Below are 14,303 nucleotides of genomic sequence, written 5' to 3'. Positions count from 1 at the left end.
TATTTTTTAGTAGAGACAGGGTTTCACCGTGTTAGCCAGGATGGTCTCGATCTCCTGACCTCGTGATCCGCCCGTCTCGGCCTCCCAAAGTGCTGGGATTACAGGCTTGAGCCACCGCGCCCGGCCGAATTGGCTGATTTTTATCAAGCAAGAAATACTCTCCCTGAAACCTTCAGTATTTCTTGGTCTTTATGTATCAGCATGAACAAAATGATAATCAGCTTATGTAATCTAGAAATGTTCAAGGGACCTTTAATATCTCAGTCTGGCATTTTTTAATGCCATATGTATATAATTTTTATAAACTTTAAAATACATAATTGTTATATAAAATTTGAAAACTCCACCTGCTATATATATTTGAAAACTGCTATTGCTTGTCTATCACTTTTCCATGACTGTGGAAGAAAATTACATCATTCTCAGTCATGACTGTGTTAAGTATGATGTCCTTAAAAGAACTGTCTACACTCACGAACTCAGGTTTTCTTTCTGTTCACTCTTGATCTCAATGCCAGTAAGTCTTCGGTGTCAGCACTCCTCCAAAGTTGTTTTTCTCAAGGTTATCACTACTTTTTTCTGTAACTAAATCTAGGCATTTTTTCTTACACCTCATTTAGTCTGTCAGCAATATTTGAGCCAGTGAAGGACATCTCCTCCCTAACGGCGTCTTCACTAGGCTTTCAGGACCTCACCCCCTCAGGTTTTTCCTCCTGCCTTTCTAGTCCATTCATCGTGGTCTGTTTTGCTTGCTCTTCCTCATCTTTCTCCTTTTGGACGTTGTTGTTTCCCAGAGCTCAGTCCTCAATCTTCTTTCTCATAACTTTTTTATTTTTTTAAGACAGAGTTTCGCTCTGTCACCCAGGCTGGAGTTCAGTGGCATGATCTTGGCTCACTGCAACCTTTGCCTCCTGGGTTCCAGTGCTTCTCCTGCCTCAGCCTCCTGAGTAGCTGGGATTACAAGTGCACGCCACCATGCCCGGCTAATTTTTGTATTTTTAGTAGAGACAGGGTTTCCCCATGTTGGCCAGGCTGGTCTTAAACTCCTGACCTCAGGTGATCTGTCTGTCTGTGTTGGGATTACAGGTGTGAGCCACCATGCCTTGCCCCTCATGACTTTTTCTACTGTGTATATGCTAGTGATTCCAAATGTATGTCTCCAGCTCAGGTCTCTCTCCTTAATTCCAGATCTCTATATCAGCCCGCCTACTTGACATCTCTATTTGATTAGCTGTTGGGTATCATACACTTGTGAGATGCAAAACTGGGCTCCTGATGCCTTCCAGAAATCTACAGCTCATGTAGTCTTTCCTCCTCTGGTTAAGGGCAACTCTTCCAGTCGCTCTGCCAAAAACCTTGGTGTCATTCTTGACTCATCTTTCTCTCTCTCTGACACCTCACATCTAATCTCTCAGTAAATGCCAGGCCTACCTGAAGAATGTATCCCGAAGCCAGTCATATCTTGCACATCTGAGCCACCATCATCTGCAGTCTAGATGAGTGTCGTAGACTGGGAATTGATAGTCCTGGTTTTTAAAAACTTCCCCTTTCATCAATTCTTAACTTAGTGGATGGATTTAAAACATAAGTCAAATTGTGTCATTCCTCTGCCCCAGCCCTTCTGATTGCCTCCCATTTCACTCCTCGAGTATGTGACAGAGTTCCTCCTAATAACCAAAAGGCAGTAAACCATCTGGCATGTTACCTCTCCTGCTTGAACTTCTGTTCCTTACCTCTTTGCTCTGCTTCAGCCACACTGAGCTTCTTGCTATTCCTTACCTATCCCTAGTGCTTAGACTCTAGGCACACCTCTGTCTGCCCTTAGAAGTTCCCTGTGTCTGGATATTCGTCTAGCTTTCCATCTCTTCAGTTCTTTACTTAAAATACCCTTTCTAAGAAGAAAAGGGATAAAAGAAACACATTAAGGAATAACCACTTTCTGAGGAAGAACCGTGTACCCACAATTCCTAGTCCAGAGAAAAATGAAGGAAAAGGAAAAAAAGAGAGAGAACGATGACTAGCAGAAAGGAATTACAATTGTATCACCAGGACACATCATGCTTAAGATTCAGCTGGGAGCCTACCAGGGATGCTGTCTAACATAATCAAGGGAAGGTTCAGTGCAACAGTGGTTTATCATCTCTAACTTTAAACCTGTTTTTATCTTGACATCAACTCTGTTAACATCATCACTTTCTAGAGTCTTTGATATACAAATACAATATTCTTTGTATTAAAGAAAAATCCTCTTTCTCAGCAGGGGCTTTTCTGGCCTCCCAACTTTCCCACCACCCTCCTCGTCAAACACATAAACATTTCATTTTCCTGCTTTAGTTTTTCTCCTCTAACGTACTGTGTATTTTGCCTTACCTGTCTGTTGTATTGTGTGTTTATCTCACTCTCATGAATAGGGGTTTTATTGTTCATTACCATATCCTCACTTCCTAGAAAAAGGCCTAACATATGAGACGTAGCTACCTAATAAATAGTTGTTGGACAAACGAGTGGAGTTTATCCTGGATATGTTGCTTGAGTCTCACTTAAAAAGTGTTCGACAAGGTTCATTTTAACAATTTTGCCAGGTGATTATATGCATTTTTAAAATTCTTTTGGCACTTTATAATACGCTACATTGTTTATATTAATATTTTTTCGCTTAGGGAGAAAAGCCCAATATTGTGGTTATTCACTATTCTTTTACTGTTAATCATGATAATTGCAATTATGGTAAAATGAGTGAGAGGAATTGCAAACTTTACTGGTATTTTATTTATTTAGAGACAGAGTCTTGCTCTGTCACCCAGGCTGCAGTGCAGTGGCGTGACCTCGGCTCGCTGCAACCTCCGCCTCCTGGGCTCAAGCAATTCTCCTGCCTCAGCCAGCTGAGGAGCTGGGATTACAGGTGCGCGCAACTACGCCCGACTAATTTTCGTATTTTTAGTGGAGAGGGAGTTTCACCCTGTTTGTCAGGCTGGTCTTGAACTCCTGACCTCAGGCAATCCACCCGCCTCGGCCTCCCAAGGTGCTGGGATTACAGGCGTGAGCCACCACACCCGACCACTAGTATTTTATATTAAAAACTATTAGAGTGGTAAATTTAATGGACCACAAATTCTTTCCAAGGAATTATGGACCTTTGGTATTTGAAATAAAAAGTCAGAGTTGGAATTTTTTGCTTCCTCTAGTAAGACGTATACTGGTCAGGCACTGTCTATTCTAATGGAGCAGCTCTTGCTGCTGGGCTGTCTTTCAGAAGCAAGCTGCTCACATGGATATGGGTTGGTGAGCAAGGCCAGTGGTCATTGGTGGATTGACTAGATTTTGAACTGGCTCTGGGTGGCTTCTTGTTACCATGGCTACAGGTCAATTCTTTCCTAAGTTGAGTCAACTTTAACCAGAAATTTTCTGTTCAAAAGTTGCCTTCCATTAACTATGTTCAAAATGAAACTTTTTAATATTCCAGAATTGTAGACTTAGAGTTTTGGTTATGATGGATTGGTTAATAGTAGCTCTCAGGATGATTTTTTTTTGATACATCATCTTAACCAGAAGAATTCTGTGTATAATTTATTTCTTGAAAATAATTGTTTTGTTTTTGTTTTTGGTATTTTTAGAAGCTTTTGCTCAAGTCCTAACATAATCTCTAGTAGGAGATTTTAGTCTCCTTGTCAGTTCATGTATGTATATGGTAGTGATATTCTCTCTTTTTAAATTCCTTTTCTTTTCTTGTTCACTTTCTTCTCTGTACAGTAATCATGATATTGTTATACATTTTTATCTCATTAAAAAGTAGTTACAATTTTCTGCTGGCAAATCCAGCTTTTTATATATTTTGACTGAATAAGTTAAAAGTGAAGAAAATTTACCAGATCATTTTATTTTCAAATAAAATCATAACTAATAAAAATTACCATTTTTGAATTATAAATAATGACATTTAGATATTTTAAAAGTAAGGATACACCCCCCAGTAGTTTAGCTTTGTGTTTCCATGCAAATCTCATGTCAAATTGTAATTCCCAGGTGTTGAGAGAAAAGAGCAGGTGGGAGGTGATTGGATCATGGGGTCAGTTGCTTCCATGCTGTTCTTGTGATAGTGAGTGAGTTCTCAGAAGAGCTGATGGTTTCTTAAGGGGCTCTTTCCCCTTCACTTCTCTCTCTCCTGCGGCCTTATGAAGAAGGTGCCTGCTTCCCCTTCATCTTCTGCTATGGTTAAGTTTCCTGAGGCCCCCCCAGCCATGCCTAACTGTGAATCAATTAAACCTATTTCCTTTATGAATGACTCAGTCTCAGGTATGTATGTGTATGAATTACCCAGTCTTGGGTATGTATGTATGTATACGGTGTGTGTATATACACACAGACATATATATGATATATATATGTGATGTGAGATATATATATATCCATTTTCTTTATTCCACTTATCAGTTGACAGACACTGGTTGATTCCGTATCTTTGCATATTGTGGATTGTGCTGCAGTAAACATATGTATGCGGGTATCTTTTTGAGAGTACGATTTCTTTTGTGTAGATATCCAGAAATGAGAATTCTGGATAAAATGGTAGGATCTACTTTTAGTTCTTTGAGAACTCTCCATACTGTTTTCCATAGATTTGTACGAATTTGTATTCCCACCAGCAGTGTATAACTGTTCTCTTTTCACCACATCCACACCAACATCTGTTGTTTTATGATTTCTAAAAGTGGCCATTGTGGCTGCAGTGAGGTGATATCTCACTGTTGTTTTATTGTACATTTCCCTGATGATTAGAGATATTTAGCATGTTTTTATATGCTTGTTTACCATTTGTACATCTTCTTTTGAGAAATGTCTATTCATGTAATTTGGCCACTTTTTAATGGAATTCTTTGTATTTTTCCTGTTGATTTGTTTGAGTTTCTTGTAGGTTGTAGATATTAGTCCTTTGTTAGATTCATAATTTTCAAATATTTTTCCCATTGTATAGGTTGTTGGTTTACTCTGATGATTATTTCTTTTGCTGTGATGAAGCTTTTTAGTTTAATTAGGTCTTATTTATTTTCATTTTTGTTGCTTTTGCTTTTTGGGTCTTCATCATAAATTCTTTGCCTAGGCCAATATTTTCGGGTCTTAGGTTTAGGCCCTTAATCCATCTTGAATTTATTCTTGTACATGGTGAGAGATAGAGATCCAGTTTCATTCTTCAACATGTGGCTATCTTTTTTCCCCAGCTCCATTTGTTGAATAACGTGTACTTTCTCCAGTGTATGTTTTTGTATCCTTGCTCAGAGATCATTTGGTTGTAGTGACTTTATTTCTGAGTTGTCTATTCTGTTCCATTGATCTAGGTATCTACTTTTATACCAGTGCCACGCTGTTTTTGTTACTGTGGCCTTAGAGTATAATTTGAAGTCAGGTCATGTGATGCCAACATATTTGTTCCTTTTGCTTGGTATGTCTGTTGCTATTCAGGCTCTTTTGTGGTCCTTCATAAATGTCAGCATTTTAAAATAACTTTGTGAAGAATGACATTGGTACTTTGCTAGAAATTGTATGGAATGTGTAGATGGCTTTGGGCACTATGGTCATTTTCACGATATCAGTTCTTTGAGTCCATTAACATAGGATGGATCTTCATTTGTTTGCATCATCTATTATTTTCTTCAGTGGTGTTTTCCACTGAAGTTATCTTTATAGAGATCACTCACCTTTTTCATTAAGTATATTCCTAGGTATTTCACACTTTTTTGCAGCCTTTGTAAAAGGGATTGGATTCTTGATAAGGACTCTCAGCTTGGTCGTAGTTGGTGTATAGTGGTGCTACTGATTGGTATTCATTTAATTTGTAACTTCTGAGACTTTACTGATTCATTTATCAAATCTCCCATTACCGCCCAAGCTCCTACTCCTGTTGGATCAGCGGTGGCATTAGATTGTCATAGGAGTGTGACTCGAACCCTGTTGTAAGCTGCTCATGCAGGGGATTCAGGTTGTTCACTTCTTATGAGAATCTAATGCCTTATGATCTGTCACCGTCTCCTGTCACCCCCAGATGGGACCATGTAGTTGCAGGAAAACAAGCTGAGGCTCCCACTCATTCTGCATTTTGGTGAGTTATATAATTATTTCATTATGTATGAATAATAATAGAAATAAAGTGCACAATGAATGTAATGTGCTTGAATCATCCTGGAACCATCCCCCACCTCAGGTTCCTGGAAACATTATCTTCCACAAAACCAGTCCCTGGTGCCAACATGGTTGGGGCAGCTGGGTTAACAGATGTGAGACCCCTTTGCCTTGTCTAGGATTCATGTGCAGATATACATCGTGTGAATGACGTCTGATGGCGCCATCGTGCCCTGCAGATCATTTTAGGGACACCTCCAGTATTTCATGAAAATTAAAATTTCTTCTAGTGATGAACAAAATGATACTCAGAAGCAAGTTTCTGAAGAACGGAACACTGGAATATCACAAGATGAGATTCTGACTAATAAACAAGAGCAGATAGAAGTGACTGAAAAGAAAATGAATTCTGAGGTATTTTCTTTAGTTATTTTCAAATTTTTCATATGTGTATATATTTAAAACACGATATATTTTGGAAATACAAAGGATTTTTAAGTCATATATATGTGTGTATATATTCTATATATCCTTTGTCATATATCTACATATGTACATATAGGATAAAGCTATGTTCTGAATTCAACTCCATTTGCCTGCAGCAGTCGAGCAATGGCCTCAATCCAAAGGAGAAGCTTTTGATATTTTTCATCAGAATTGATGATCTTTCCAATATCAAAAATAAGTTTCGCTAGTAAAAAGAAATTGTCTAGTTTTTGGACATTGGTTTATTTTTTTGAAAATATTAATAGAGAAGTGAATTGATTATTTTCACTGATAGGAAAGTCGGAAATGTATAGCTGGGTCAGAGGCCACATTGTGGATGTCATTATCCTTGCTTTTGCAGAGAGGAACAGTTTGCTCCAAGAAGTTTCTCATTTCAATGCAAAGAGCTTTGAAAACAATGACATGCCATGATACACATTTAGTGATAATTTATTGATAAGTATTTTGTTCCTAGAGAAATAGTTCAGTGTATTTCCCCTATTTCACACTTACTACTGTTTCAAACATTGTAAAGAGGAAAGAAAAGTTATTGCAATGGCAAATAATCTCGTGATTTCTAAGAAAATCTCTCTAAGTTCTATCTTATTTACCATTCGTATTTTGAAATAAAAGGCTTCTTTTGTATTTATGTATTTACACCATAGAAGTAACTGTGATTTTGTGGAGGATCACTAGAAGTAGCATCAGGAGACCTGGGGAAAATCCTGCATCTTGTATATATTTTTTGACCTCTCCTTTTAAGAATCGTGATCTTAAATGAGTTCAGTGTTGCATGTAGAAGTCCAATGCTTAGATGCAGACGTGTACAGGGTAGAAGGGTACAGTGCTTAGATGCAGATGTGTACATTGTGGAAGGGTACAATGCTTAGATTTAACAGTTATGAATAAATGTCACTCTTATAACTGAGTATAAAAATATTAGAAATGTAGAATATCAGTAAAATGTTCTTCAGTAAAAGGAACTTAAAGAATTTAACCTCTGGGTTTTTTTGTAACTCAGAGAAAGGCTTTATAAATTCTGAGATTCTTTAAAATCCTCTAGTGATTTATTTTTCATAGTCTTTAAATAAATACTTAAACTTCTGGGAATTTACACTCTATCAGGTTTGAAATTTTGTCCAATTTTTTTTTCCAGTTAAATGTCCACCATGGGGATTCTTTCATTATACAAATACACATGTTATTTTTTAATTTCAGAAGAAATCATGATATGTCATTCTATTGAGTGCTAATTAAAAGTTCCCTTTGTTTATTTAGCTTTCTCCTTGTCCTAAGAAAGAAAAAGATCTCTTGCATGAAAATAGTACGTTGCAGGAAGAAATTGCCATGCTAAGACTGGAGCTAGACATGATGAAACATCAGAGCCAGCTAAGAGAAGAGAAATATTTGGAGGAAATTGAAAGCGTGAAAAAAGAGAATGATGATCTTTTAAAGGCTATGCAGTTGAATGAGCTCACCATGGATGATGATACCGCCGTGCTTGTCATTGACAACGGTTCCGGCATGTGCAAGGCTGGATTTGCGGGCAACGATGCCCCCCGGGCTGTCTTCCCTTCCATCGTGGGGCGCCCCAGGCACCAGGGCATAATGGGGGACATGGGTCAGAAGGAGTCCTATGTGGGCAACGAAGCCCAGAGCAAGAGAGGCATCCTGACCCTGAAGTACCCCATGGAGCACGGCATCATCACCAACTGGGGCGACATGGAGAAGATCTGGCACCACACCTTCTACAACGAGCTGCGTGTGGCTCCCGAGGAGCACCCCATCCTGCTGACCGAGGCCCCCCTCAACCCCAAGGCCAACCGCGAGAAGATGACCCAGATCATGTTTGAGACCTTCAACACCCCAGCCATGTACGTGGCCATCCAGGCAGCGCTGTCCCTGTACACCTCTGGCCGTACCACTGGCATCGTGATGGACTCCGGTGACGGGGTCACCCACAGTGTTCCCATCTATGAGGGGAATGCCCTCCCCCATGCCACCCTGCGCGTAGACCTGGCTGGCCGGAACCTGACTGACCACCTCATGAAGATCCTCACCGAGCGTGGCTACAGCTTCACCACCACCGCTGAGCGGGAAATCGTGCGTGACATCAAGGAGAAGCTGTGCTATGTTGCCCTGGACTTTGAGCAGGAGATGGCCACAGCGGCCTCCAGCTCCTCCCTAGAGAAGAGCTACGAGCTGCCCGATGGCCAGGTCATCACCATCGGCAATGAGCGGTTCCGCTGCCCTGAGGCGCTCTTCCAGCCTTCCTTCCTGGGCATGGAATCCTGTGGCATCCACGAAACTACCTTCAACTCCATCATGAAGTCTGACGTGGACATCCGCAAAGACCTGTACAGCAACACAGTGCTGTCTGGCGGCACCACCATGTACCCTGGCATGGCCGACCGGATGCAGAAGGAGATCACCGCCCTGGCGCCCAGCACAATAAAGATCAAGATCATTGCTCCACCAGAGCGCAAGTACTCCGTGTGGGTCGGTGGCTCCATCCTGGCCTCGCTGTCCACCTTCCGGCAGATGTGGATCACCAAGCAGGAGTATGATGAGTCAGGCCCCTCCATTGTCCACCGCAAATGCTTCTAGGTGGACTGTGACTTAGTTGCGTTACACCCTTTCTTGACAAAACCAAACTTCGCAGAAAACAAGATGAGATTGGCATGACTTTATTTGTTTTATTGTTTCAATTTTTTTTTTTTTTTTTTTTTATTGACTTGACTTAGGATTTAAAAACTGGAATGCTGAAGGTGACAGCAGTTGGTTGGAGTGAGCATCCCCCAAAGTTCTACAATGTGGCTGAGGACTCTGATTGTACATTGTTCTTCTTTTCAATAGTCATTCCCAATTTTGTGAGATGCGTTGTTTCAGGAAGCCCCTTGCCCTCCTAAAAGCCACCCCACTTCTCTCTAAGGAGAATGCCCCAGTCCTCTCCCGAGTTCACACAGGGGAGATGATAGCATTGCTTTCATGTAAATTATGTAATGCAAAATTTTTAAAATCTTGGCCTGAGTACTTTTTGATTTTGTTTCATTTTGAACAGTTTTCATGGCCCCCTTTTTTGTACCCCAACTCGGGGTGTATGAAGGCTTTTGGTCTCCCTGAGAGTGGCTGGAGGCAGCCAGGGCTTACCTGTACTCTGAATTGAGAAGAAATGGATGAAAGTGCACACCTTAAAAAAATTGAATGAGTAAGCACAGTATTTCAATACAGTGAACAGCTTAGCATTTTGACAACTGAGAATAAAATGCTCAGTTCTGGACAATGTAAGACACACCAAGGAAACACTGGAAATGGAAATTCAGTTATGTCATTGTGGACTGGCTACTGCTCTACATGACTGTGACCAAAGTCAGATAGCTAAAAGAGACTTCTTTCCAGAGAACAAGACATGAACAGGTTTATTTACAGAAAACAGTGAATTCTCATATATCTAACCTAAAATATAACAGATTCTTTCTGAACAAGTCTAATGTAGAAAGTAAAATCAACAGGCTGAAAATTAAGCTCCATCAAACAAGATAAACTCTGAGAGAAAAGATAGAGCAGGCCACCATCTTTCCTGTTCAGGCAACTTAGTCGTTCCAGCCTGCCCCGACCAGGGACAGAAGAGATCCCGCAGCACAGAGCAGCTGCTTTACCAGACCACGGCCAGACTGATTCTGTAAGCAGGGCCCTGATCCTGTTCCACCTCACTGGACAGGACCTCCCACCTGGGGCCTCCAGCTACCCCCGCCAGCATTCCTTGGCCAGTGGAAATTTGAAATGTTCCTGGGACAGAGCTCCCAGAGAGAGGGACAGGCCACCTCCTTTGCTTTTTGGATGACTAGCTGTTCTGGCCTGCAGGCTTTGGAGAGCCCAAGCTGACAAGGGATGGAAGAGGTACCACAGCACAGCCATACTACGAAAATGTGGCCAGCCTCTTGTTTACGTCAGTCACTGACCCCATTTCTGGTCAGCGGGTGAAGTCTTTCAACCAGGGTCTCCAGCTACCTTGACTGCTGTTCTCTGGCCGACAGAGGTCTCAGGCCTCCCTGAGTCAGAGCTCCCAGGGGGAGAACCAGACTGTTTACTGTTTGGGCGACTCAGCCATTTTAGCCTTAGGGCTTCAGAGTGTCTGAGGCAACCAGGGGCTGAAGCGAACCCCCAGCACAGCACAACTGCTCTACAAAAATGTGGCCAGATGTTTTTTTAAAGCAAGTCCCTGTTCTTCTTTCTCCTGACTAGGTAAGACTTCTCCACTTGCCTCCAGACATGTCTCACAGGTGTGTTCAGATTGGCAACAAGTTCGCACCTCAGTGGTACAGAGCTCCCAGAGGAAGGGGCAGGCTATCATCTTCCCTGGAAAATACGAGGCAATTAGGGATGGGAGAGGACCCCCAGCATACCACAGCAGCCCTACAGAAAAGTGGCCAGACTGTCTGCTTGATGGGCAGGTCCTCCTGGCCTGGGTCTCTAGCCAGCCCACACCAGAGCTGTCAAGTGAGCAGCAACTGCCAGTTCCCTGGACAGAGCTTCCAGGAGCCAATGAAATCCTTTCTGCCACGGTCTCTGCAGTGGAACTGCCCTTGCTACCCTCAGAATATCAAGGGAGCAAAGACCCTAAGTGCCTTGACAACACCTCCAATAAGCTGCAGTTTATTGGAGCAAGCCAGTCCATCTCCCATGTGCATGACATGCCCTCCACTGCTCATCACCAGACAAGCAACCCTGGCTTGGGCCCACAGCACAGACCCTCCATCCTGGGCTGATTACACTAGTGATTGCTAACTCACATGTCTCTGGGATGGAGCACCCAGGAGAGGAGCAAAGTGGTGGAGCAGCAAGTCAGGTGATGTGGAGCCCAGAAGGCAGGGACAGCTCTCTCTCTAGGGTCCACTTGCTCTCGTGAGACACTTTATCCCAGCACTTTAGGAATGCTGAGGTTAGACCAGCCACATCTCATGTACAAGATTGCCCAGCAGAGATCAGGTCTGAGAGTTCCCCTCTTTAAAAAGGGGACTTGCTTAAAAAGAAGTCTGGCCACGTTTGTGTAGAGCAGCTGTGCTGTGGTGGGGGTTCACTTTTGAAAGAGTTCTCCTCTGAGACCTGATTTTGCTGTAGTTGCTCTGACAGCACAGGGGAGTGCAGCACCCACCCCAGCCTACACCAACTGCTATTGACGAAAAGAATTTTCAGCCTAGAATTTCATGTTCAGCAAAATTAAGCATCATAAGTGAAGGAGAAATGAGATCCTTTTCATACAAGCAAATGCTGAGGGAATTCAGTATCACCAGATCTACCTTATGAGAGCTCCTGAAGGAAGCACTAAATAGGGAAAGAAAAGACCACCACCAGCCACTAAAAAAACTCACTGAAGTACACAGACCAGTGATGCTAAAAACCAACCACATACACAAGTCTGCAAAATAACCATCTGACAGCATAATAATAGGATCAAATCCACATGTACCATTACTAACCTTAAATGTAAATGGGCTAAACGCTCCAATTGAAAGACATGGGGGCAAGCTGGATAAAGAACCGTACCCATTGGAGTACGCCATCTTCAAAGAACCCATCTCACATGCCGTGCCATACATAGGCTCAAAATAAAGGAATGGAAAAAAATCTTTCAAGCAAATGGAAAACAGAGAAAAGCAGGTGTTGCACTCCTAGTTTCTGACAAAACAGACTACCATTAAAGATAAAAAGAGGACATTACAAAGGTGGTTCTGACCTTTGAGAAATCTCATTATTGCTTGATACCAACCTGGGCTATCTTTATTGCCCAAACCAAGACGATAATTTGCTGAGGTTGGGGAGCTTAACAGAGAGCCTCTGATCTCCCAAAATTTGGTTGAGATCTATGGTTGATTTTGTTGTATATCTCTTTTCTGAAGTTTTACTCATTTCCAACAAGGATGGCAAGTTTTCCTGCTTCCATGATGATGGAGAGCAGGCACCTCCTTTCCTGAGTTTCAGCTTCTTAAGGGAAGGTGAGTGTAAGTTTTTTCCAGCTTCTAAGAGGGCAGAGAACGATGACTAGCCTGAACCTTATTTCCAGGTAAGTAGCTGAATTAGAGTTTTGTCTTTTAATTTCTCCTTACCATTAGAACACTCAGTAATCATATGGATTGTGCATTTGTTAGTTTTGCTGAACTCTGTTTGTGTTTGGGGTTTTATTGTTGTTTCATTTTTCTCCCATCTCTTCCTGACTTGGTCAAATCCAAAGGAATGTTCCAAATTGTGGGTAGCAAGGCATCTGAATTGGCTGAATCTCCTGTGGCTGCAAAAACAACAACAATGCAACAACAATGCAAAACAAAACAAAAACAAAAAAAACCCAAGAAAACAAAAAACAAAACAAAACAAAAAACAAGTCGGGATGGTCAAGTTCCCGCAACCCGAGTGGGTGCCACCTGATGGCTGATGGAGGTGAGACCTGAGGAAAAGCAGATGGCACTGGGACCGTACCGCTAGGGTTGAAAAACTGAGGTACCCTGAATGACAGCGAATGAGGTTGGCATCTGTTCCACCTGCTCCTGGCACACCCTTGCAGAGGTGGCTGATTGCTCTTCGAGCCAACTTGCCCTTGCCTGGCATGCACAAGCCTCAGTGCAACTACCGTGCTACAAATGGAACCATATAGAGGAAATGAGCAGCAGGCTCAGGAGCAGGGTGTGCACTGCTTTTGGGGCCCATGTCTCAGGTCTGCTATGGAACTGCAGGGTTGTTGGTTACCAAGAGGTAGACCACAGACCGTCTTGAGAAGGGCTTTATGTTCAAGTGCAGAAAGCAGGCAGGATTACTACCCAGGGGACTTGGCCTTCTGAGGCCCTGGCCAGACTTAGAATTTGGGACAAGCTGACTCGGAGTATCTGTGTGTAGGTAGCTGGAGCCTGTGAATGCCAGGCAAGGCCAAGCTGGCTCAAAGAGCAACCAGCCACGTTTGCAAGGGTACGCCTGGAGCAGGTGGGCCATCAAGCAACCTCACCCAGTCAAGGAATCAGGGATGGCCAGGTTCCTACAGCCTGAGGTGCTGCCTCCTGATGGCTGATGGAGCAGAGTCCTCAGGAAAAGCAGATAGCACTGGGGCCCTACCTGTAGGGTAGAAGAGCTGATGTACCCTGACCGACAGCGAGTGAGGTTGGTGACTCATCCAGCGACTCTTGGGGCACCCTTGTAGAAGTGGCTGGTTGCTTTTTGAGCCAACTTGGCCTTTCCTGGCATGCAGAAGCCTCAGTGCAACATCTGTGCTACAAATGGAGCCATGTAGAGGAAACAAGCAGCAGGCTCAGGAGGAGGGTATGTGCTGCCTTTGGGGCTCCAGTCAGTGCCTCAGGGGTCGTGAGGTACTGCATGCTTGTTGGTTGCCAAGAGGCGGACCACAGGCCTTCTTAGGAGGACTTCATGTTCAAGTGTAAAAAGCAGGCAGGATTACCACCCCAGGGACTCGGTCTTCTGTGGCCATGGTCAGACTTAGAATTTAGCACCAAGACAGGACAAGCTGATTTGGAGGAGCGAGTGGGTAGCTGGTATCTGTGGATACTAGGCAAGACCAAGCTGGCTCAAAGATGAACCAGCCATCTCTGGAAGGGTGCGCATGGAGCAGGTGGACCAGTCAGCAACCTAGGCTACTCAAGGAAGCTGAGATGGCCAGGTTCCCACAGCCTGAGTGGCTTCCACCTGACAGCTGATGGAGC

The 14,303-nt window shown here is 42.9% G+C and overlaps 1 protein-coding gene across 2 annotated transcripts in view; it reads left to right on the top strand.

The window, feature by feature from the left end:
• LOC135965078 (POTE ankyrin domain family member I) overlaps positions 1-9,269 on the top strand; it is a 31,334-nt gene extending 22,065 nt beyond the window's left edge. Inside the window, exons 11-12 of one of the 2 annotated variants that reach the window (XM_065520585.1) lie at positions 6,405-6,528; positions 7,879-9,269. In XM_065520585.1, the coding sequence (XP_065376657.1) occupies positions 6,405-6,528; positions 7,879-9,207 (1,453 nt within the window). In that variant the 3' untranslated portion in view covers positions 9,208-9,269. The remainder of the gene's footprint in view (positions 1-6,404; positions 6,529-7,878) is intronic. The other variant, XM_065520586.1, reaches the window with a different exon arrangement.
• The last annotated feature ends 5,034 nt before the right edge of the window (positions 9,270-14,303 follow it).

The sequence above is a fragment of the Macaca fascicularis genome, chromosome 9 (assembly GCF_037993035.2).
Source record: "Macaca fascicularis isolate 582-1 chromosome 9, T2T-MFA8v1.1".
Taxonomy (NCBI): domain Eukaryota; kingdom Metazoa; phylum Chordata; class Mammalia; order Primates; family Cercopithecidae; genus Macaca; species Macaca fascicularis.
This window is presented reverse-complemented; position numbering and strand designations above follow the sequence as displayed.